The 8,486-nt window shown below is 35.8% G+C and overlaps 1 protein-coding gene across 1 annotated transcript; it reads right to left on the bottom strand.

Moving 5' to 3' along the window:
- Positions 1–7,110: 7,110 nt before the first annotated feature.
- On the bottom strand, positions 7,111–8,439 carry LOC134663981 (hemolymph lipopolysaccharide-binding protein-like). The gene is made up of 3 exons (XM_063520538.1): positions 8,334–8,439; positions 7,793–8,050; positions 7,111–7,266 (listed from the first exon to the last, which is right to left on the bottom strand). Exons 1-3 carry the CDS (start codon positions 8,437–8,439, stop codon positions 7,121–7,123), a joined length of 510 nt encoding a protein of 169 aa, XP_063376608.1. The 3' UTR covers positions 7,111–7,120.
- Positions 8,440–8,486: the final 47 nt, after the last annotated feature.

The raw sequence follows: 8,486 nt of genomic DNA, 5'->3' as shown, positions 1-8,486 counted from the left end.
TTAAATCAGGTTTTTATAAGTGCGTCTTTATTTCAATGATACAAGATTAATTGTTGCCAACTCTGACGAACATTTAGCCAACTATACCAAAATAAATCATATTCGTAGGTACGTGTACTTTAAATTTCCTAAAGATGTAACCGCAATCAATTTTGACTAAAACTTTTGACAAAATATTAAAATATTTTACTCAAAAGCTTTAAGCTGTCTCTACAGACTAAAAATAAAAATAGTTTTAAAAGTCAAAGGCATGTAACTTTTTAAATTGTCCTTGGAGTATTTGCCAAATTTCCCGTAGGACGTTTTGAGAAAGTCGTAGGTCGAGAAATGACGAAATATAAATTTTAATAAATAGGGCATGTAATGGAGTTATTTGGCTTATTTCTTGTAGAAAGTTGACTTCTAGTTTTGCGACTAGTACTTGTTAAGGTGCCTAGAGTTAGACCAAGAAAAGTCTGCAGCGATTTTGATAGCCCACGCAGTGCAAGTGTTATTTGAAACATTAAACTTCTGTGAAATTATGACGTACCTATAAATAACACTTGAATTGCGTGGGCTATCAAAATTGCTGCAGACTTTTCTTGGTCTAACTCTATTACATTTTGATGGACAATAAAAAATCTGGTCATGCATAGAGTTAGACCAAGAAAAGTCTGCAACGATTTTGATAGCACACGCAGTTCAAGTGTTATTTATACGTTATAATTTTCATAGAAGTTTGACGATTAAAATAACACTTGCACTGCGTGTGCTATCAAAATCATTGCAGACTTTTCTTGGTCTAACTCTACTTACTCGTATGGCAATTATTTTAAATAAATGTTGATTTTCAAGCAGCACTTTTTTTTAATAATTTTTGGATTTCAAACTACATAATAGAAATACAATCATAATATGTATCGTTTCCAAGCAAAAAGGCCCACCTTGTCATTTGCCATAAGGACGCTTTGACAGGTTATTCGTATAAAGATACAAGCTAATCTCGCCCTTATGGTAAGCGACAAAGACTTTTGACCAGACTTAGACGCATATAATGTTAGGTTTTCTTTGGCTTTTAGCATTATATTCCACCATCCCTATTTTTTCATACGTAGGTAAGGTGTTAGTAGTTCCAACCCAACTAAAGTATCAGTGTATCAAAAAAGGGTACCTAACCGGAACATTAAAACAACATACAATACATTTAAAAAAGTATTGCGATACAGCGAGGAAATGCTGCCAGCATCTACGGCACCATGCCGCAGGTGGATATTTTATAATCATTTATTTTAAGTTTAGTTTTATTTATTTTTAGATATAGTTTAAGTTTTGTAGGTTAGTTATTTAATTATGTTTTTTTTAAGTATGTATATTTTAAAAAATAAAGTTTGACATTAAATTATGTCTAAATAAAAATTACATTATAAGAAGTTGTAGCTAAGTAACGATCCAAAAAGGGTACAAATGAAACGCTTTAATTTTTTTACATTCCCCTTTAAAAAATATCCAAAGCAAACATTCAAATTAACGAGATGGCGTTTAAAATGAACCCCAATTAATAATCGAGCTACCGAATTTCTGTCCCGCTTTTTTCCACGACTTAAAAAGGGATGGGACATGAAGAATTCGAAACTAACTAGACCTCCTGTGGATATACTTTTAATTATTAATATCCTTATCTGGTTTTTTCGTCTTTATTAATTGTTATGAGGATAATGTTGATGGTTGTGTAACTTCTGAAATCTCTATCTTTGTTATTTATGTTTATGGATTAAGATGCTTTGGGAGTAGTTGATGTTTAATTTGACCAGGTATGTTTTGTTCAAAGATATTACAAATATCGAAATAGGTATATAGACGAAAAACTTGACTAAAACACATTTGGTGACTCATCTAATGTCACTTTTTGATATAGTTTTACGTCTCATGGGTCACAATCTTTCTGACTGTACCTGATAGATTGACTAATTTTAAACTCATAGAGTCTGTGCGGAAAGAGAAGAGTTGTGGAATGTATTGAGCCCCATACATTCCACGACTCTTCTCTTTCCGCACAGACTCTAGTAGGTATTATTTTTATCTATGTCAAAAGAAAAAAAATGTGGCCAATTTAGTAATTATTTATATTTAAGTTACTCCATAATTTGTGCTCCATGATTTCCTAGCAAAGGCACGGATAATATTTTTAACAATTTCTCATGTAAAAATTACCTACACGCGTATTCGGGAAACGAGATAATCACAAGATCTAGAAACGATATAGAGATCAACTAGATTTACATTAGATATCGACTAGCGGCTCGATTCGGGAAATGAAATAGATATCTATTAGACATCAAGAAGTTACGATATGGAGAATTTAAAGATATTTTTAAGATATGTCAAATTTGACGTTTCCGCGATTCTGGAGGTCCTCTTGAACGATTTCGACAAGTTATGACTTAGATATCCAAGTCACATCTAGTCGATATCTAATGTAAATCTAGTTGATCTCTATATCGTCTCTAGATCTTGTGATTATCTCGTTTCCCGAATACGCGTGCTAGTCAGTACCCTGTATCGTATCGCATCATCTGAAGATTTATCATCATAATCTAAAGTCGAAAATATTTCTAAATAACACCAAGTATATCCTTCCTTTATTTATGTTCTAAACAAAAAACAAAACTAAATCAGGCCCCAACGCCGAACATCTGCGGTGTCCCGAAATGTCCCGAAGACAGGTGGTCGGGCCGCGGTCAGAGTTCGGTAAAAAACGCCATCTGCCGGCGACAAGTGCGAATTTATAGCGTTTTGTGCCAAAGAGAAATTTCTATAGAAAATTATGGTTAAAGTGCTAGCTCATTCCATATACCGGGTGTGGCCTGTACCTAACACGAGCAAATAATGAAAACATAGATTGTACTCCTCAAATGGTGACACTTTTGTTCAACAACTTTTAAAAATTATGAAGTATTTTAGACTCCCTATTTTTCATAGAGAATAAATATTATCTTCAATGGACGGCATCGCCACGCCATAGGTATCATTGTGATTGACGTTGCTTGTCACGCCTTAAACATAACAAAATTCGCAAAACATTGCGTCTTAGAATAAACTTTAAAGTGTATTAAAAATCAAGCCACAAGTTATTATAAAAGTCGCTGAACAAACGTTAGTCAGTATGAGGAGTACAGCCTACAGTTTAATTTTTTGCTCATATTACAGGCCACACCCGGTATAATGCAAACCTTAATAGATAATAACGCACTTTGTACGGAAGGTACGGTACTTATACCTTATTGATAATAAGTTTTGAACTCGGTTATAACTTAAAAAGTCTTACCTATTGCGTTGAAATCTAAATACATCTGAATAAGTTTTCGCAAAGTTCGCTTAGAACTTGTAATAAATGGAAAATATCTATAGTATGGGTTCTTTATTGATAGAAACAAAGAAATAAATTAACAAACATAATAAAACTTACAAAAACTATAGGTAAAAAATTTGCCCCAGATCGCCGTCAACGGGCAAGGTGCCCAGAAGGCTGGCCGTATTTCCCCGCTGTATAGCGATGCTAATACGCTGGGCGAAATAGTGGCCAGCCCTCTGGTCACCAGAAGCCTCTATAGTATTAAAATTGAGCCGAAGTTGGGATTTAGTTCTTAAAATTATTGCATATAAAATTGTTTTAAATTAAACTGTTTGTGGTAAAATGCAGGCTAGTAATCAATCAATACACGATTCACAGCAGGTTCAAATTCAAATAAAAATAAATTCAATCGAATAAATCAAACATCAAAATCAATTCAAAACCCGTTAACTGAACTCCAGGATACAAATTTATTGTTTTGTAAAGACAAATACAGTAGAGTCCGGTTAGTACGACTCCGCATATAACAACCAACCGCTTATAGCGACGTAAGTATAGGCACTTGTTTGGTTTTAGTACAAGTTACTATGAAAGCACAACCGTTTATAACGACTTCGCTTATAACGACCGATCGCTTTTAACGACGGAAATTGACTCAAAATCCGTCCGTCAAGTCCGGTTACAACGACGAGCGACGTAGTTTTTACAAATAAATTGTTGGTAAGAAGCTTACTCCGTCCCGCGCACCCAACTCTCCTCCCCTTTTTGCATATAGGGAGCAAGATGAAATAGATAGTCATACGACTTTTCGTAATCTTGCAAACTAAATAAAACAATTCCCATTATTCGATTGAGCTTAAACTTCACACACATAATAAAAAAAATAAGATAATTATGTAAGTTGGGTGACAATGCAATATTTTGGTAGGTACCTTCGAGCTGATCTGTCGATGGACACAGGAGGTGGCCACAGGAACTATGTGATAAAACAACGTCATCTCATCAAGAATTACGACTTTTTATTTTACGGGATTCGAGTAATTTGCGGATGACGAGTGAGTACGCGTACCTTGATGAAAAGTGGCTTCTTCTAAACACACAAGTCTCTCCATTTAAGACAAGGTGTCGTAATACTAACGTAAATATATATTTTGAAAGAAATGTTTTATTTCTTTCATTGTCGCATAATAAGTATTAATAAATACAAAATGATGTAATTATTTTGATTAAAAAATATATTAAAATTGGCGGCTCGTTTTGTACGACGTCCGGTTAGTACGACGTAATATCAGCGGTCCCTTGAGTGTCGTTATAACCGGACTCTACTGTATAATTAACTATAACAATAAAACTATTTCATTCAATAGCCGAATGTAGTTTAAACAAAAAGAACCATACAAAGTTTCAATAATTGTCAATTGGTCGTATAATCCGCAAACGTTTATTTGGATTTGAACTTTACATGCTTGCTATAAGGTGTGTTTTCTATTAGCTAAACTTTTAACAAAAGAGTTTTGGTAGTAATATGTAGATTTATTTGTAATGTTAACGAAGCATACAAAATAATTAAATTCGAATCAATGTAACGAGTGCTTTATTTATTTTTTTGATTTTTTTATCGAGCCAATCGCGAGAGCTCGATGTCGCTTTTTTTGAGGTGATGATATCGTCTGTTTACCTATCTATATATCTTATTAATATACTCGTATCTTATCAATTCGTTATGTGTACGCCCGCCATTTTAAATCAAAATTATAATCTATCAATTACTTTATAAAATTTGAGGAATGAAGAATATTACGACACGTATAATCTAAAACTACATATTAAAAGCTATTAATAACAACAAACATTTTTTACACAAACTCAAAATATAAACTTAAAAGGGTGCCGTAATGGCGCACATGCACATGTCACACATTAATTCACATACTTACCAAACCTCGTATCTATGTGTTCTATATCAACGCATATTGAACTCTATCGTTTAATTTATAAAGTTCATATTCGAATGAAATGTACAGACTTGTAAGGGTTATGACAGTTAGGGATACAGGACAGTCGTAAATTACTTTAAAGGACCGCTGTTTTGCTACTTACTCGATTTTAAATAAATATTTAAGTCGTTTGGATAGTTTTACACCTGGTTTCATGTTTTAGCTTGGTACTTTGTACAATTTAAATTGTCAATTTAGTATACGAATATCTAGTAACACTAACGGCTACTTGCACCATCCAACTAACCCGGGTTTAACCGGATTTGGAATTACCATGGTTAGGTACCAGTACAATTTGACAATTACACAATTTGAGTTTATGGTTTAACCGGTTGAGAAGCTCTTCAAATTTATCAAAATCGGACGAAAAAAAATCGAAAACAAAATCGGCCCATCGAACTACTACTAACGCCACCTAGTAACCAACGTCGCAACTAGCAAGACTTTGTCCGTACGCACCGTTGCAGACAGACTGCAATGGGCCCGATTCGGATTTTGAAATAGACATCTATTAGATATCTTTTAGACATCACCAAGATACGATAACGATATGTTTAAGATCTAACCTGTCAAATTTGACATTTGCGCGATTCTGAAGATACTCTTGAACGATTTCCACAGGATATGACTTAGAGATACAATACACATCTAATGGATATCTTACTCTATCTAACGTAAAAGTGACATTGGTTGCCCGAATTGCGCTGCAAAAGAGAACTAGTTGATATCTAAACTATAACGTATCTAGAATGGATCTAGTACGTGTCGTCTCTTGTGAATATCTTGAAGTTCGAATACGGCAGAATGTGTATAGATCTGTAGTGGTGCATAATTGTTTTCCATTGTATTGTCTCGGGAACCTTCGTATTTGTCATGCTATTTCAGTCAACCTCAGTACATTTTATATCGAGACTGACTGAAATAGCAAGACACGTTTGTATATTGCCGTGAAAATACGATGGAAAATAATTATGCACTACATCTGTAACAATTTTATTTAAGATTTAACCCGTACACAGAAGATAAAGGATTTCCAAGCATCTTGATAAGCCTACTTGTTTTATTTCGCCACAATTAATTCAAAACCGCTTAAATCACTGCTGTTATCCGACTAATTGGTAGGTAGCGTAAGTGTAGCCATTAGGAAGCTGCGGGCAATAATTATGAATGGAATGTATTTTGAACAATTTTGATATTAAGGGTTTTTATATGTGATTTATGGTTGTAAATTGGCTGAGAATCTTTTCAAGAATCTCGGAGGAAAAGAACTTAAAATACCTAGGTATAAACATTGCTTTAAGGTTAACTGGAAGAGATCCCTCAAAGGAATAAGTTCGCATTTGTACTTCTTACTAATTTGATTATATCTTTAATATGTATTTTTGTAAAATAAAGAGTTTATTACTACAACTTTACTACGAGAACCTTTTGAGTTTCAGCGTTGTACACTAATTGGTCTGTGTACCCTTGCCACTTGCGCCAGCCAGGGTTAGCCACTATCCCGGGGTTAACTGCTAACCCAGTGTTAAATTGTGCCGGTAGTGACCCTGTCTCTGAAGCTGGAGGTCCCGGGTTCGAATCACGGTAAGGGCATTTATTTTATTTGCGCGTTTATCGCGATTGTTCCTGATTTATGGATATTAAACTATGTTCTACTATTATGGTCGCATAATACCCATAGCTAAAGGTTTGTTTAGTCTTTGTTTGGGGCTAGGTCGATTTGTGACTGTCCTCAAAAATATATCACAAAAAAAATCTTCCAGACAGGCATTTTTTTTTCCGAAACAGTCATTTACAGCTTAATTTCGCAAATGAACGGGTCTCTAACATACTTCTTCACGGCGTCCAGCAAGCCACTGCGCTGTATGGCGCCGTAGGTTGAATGGCGGTCGAGCGGCTCACTCCACTGTGCGAATCCGGCTTTTTCCAGCGTTTCACCTGGTCAAAATCAATATTTAATGACTCCTCTACACGATGGGCCAACGCCGGCCACTCCAACAGACGCAGCCATGCGGTAGAATGAGATAGCAATATCACTTGCTCCCTCTAACGCATAAATGCGTCCCTTGGAGTGGCCGGCGCTGGCCCATCGTGTAGAGGAGCCATAATGCTCAGCACATTGGTTACGATTGGATTAAATCAGTACGAACAAAATTACAGTAGGCGTATGTATAATTCCTTAAAATATATCAGTAAAGACAAGCTTTATGCTATGCTGCTTTACTCTACCTTATGATCAAACCACCGGGCATCAATGAGGTGTTCTCATATCCTAGAGTGCGCGCATACACTTCGAGCTGACACGTAAAAAGAACAGTCAACAGGATCGGTCAATAACATCCTGCATATGACGTCGTTGATAATTTTCATAATCTTAAAAATCACATGATTTTTGTATGAAATGAAGCACGCACTCACTTTATGTCAACGCACCATTCGAAATATAAATTAAATTAATCCTTACCAAATATGGTACTCCACTCGCCATCACCATCCTCCCATTTCCAAACGCCAATCAAAGCGACGTCAGCATGTTTTGCCTCGACAATAGTTTCAACAGGGTTCTTCTCGAAGATATGTTTAAGTACTTTAGCTTCAATTTTGCTGTTGATGATGGCCAGATGTCCTCCTTCAGCGTGGCAGACTCTGGCCGCGCGGTTCCAGCGCTGGGCGAAACGGTGGAACTTGTAGCAGCTGCCGGTGAGTGGCTCGTATTTGTACCCTGCCAAAATAATTGAATGATAAGGTGTGACCAAATATCCGCCCAGATGGACATCACGCTAAGCAACGCTATCCACAAAGCAACTGACAGGGAGAAGTGGAGAGCTGCCATAGGAAAAATTTGCAAGCAGAATCACGATCCTCAGCAGTGAGGGATCGACTTAGAAGAAGAAGATGATATGATAAGGTAACGTAGAAAAATACAGTTTCGGTGCGGAATATAGAGTTTCTTTCGGCTTTAAGTTCCGGCGTTCTGAGTCACTTTAAAGATCTGTAAGTGATACTCAGGGATGCCTTAGGAGAGTTAGGAGACTTAAGAACTGGCAACGTCCTGCTTAACGCATTAGTCCAACAATCCACCCAGCCAGCTTCCAGCATCTTCAGTACCATGTCGCAAAGGTCTTTATAAGTATTTATTTTATTTTATTAGTTATATT

This window comes from Cydia fagiglandana, chromosome 4 (genome assembly GCF_963556715.1).
Source record: "Cydia fagiglandana chromosome 4, ilCydFagi1.1, whole genome shotgun sequence".
Taxonomy (NCBI): Eukaryota; Metazoa; Arthropoda; class Insecta; order Lepidoptera; family Tortricidae; genus Cydia; species Cydia fagiglandana.
The sequence above is the reverse complement of the archived record's forward strand: the minus strand, read 5'-3'. Positions and strand labels throughout refer to the sequence as shown.

Bases quoted from the DNA above. Each gene is read 5' to 3' on its own strand.
- LOC134663981 (XM_063520538.1), bottom strand. From the start codon at position 8,439: ATGGTACTGAAGATGCTGGAAGCTGGCTGGGTGGATTGTTGGACTAAT. The intron at 8,051-8,333 runs GTATCACTTACA...TTATTTTGGCAG, and splicing joins CTCTCCTAAGGCATCCCTGA to GGTACAAATACGAGCCACTC. The intron at 7,267-7,792 runs GTAAGGATTAAT...GATTTTGACCAG, and splicing joins CGAGTGGAGTACCATATTTG to GTGAAACGCTGGAAAAAGCC.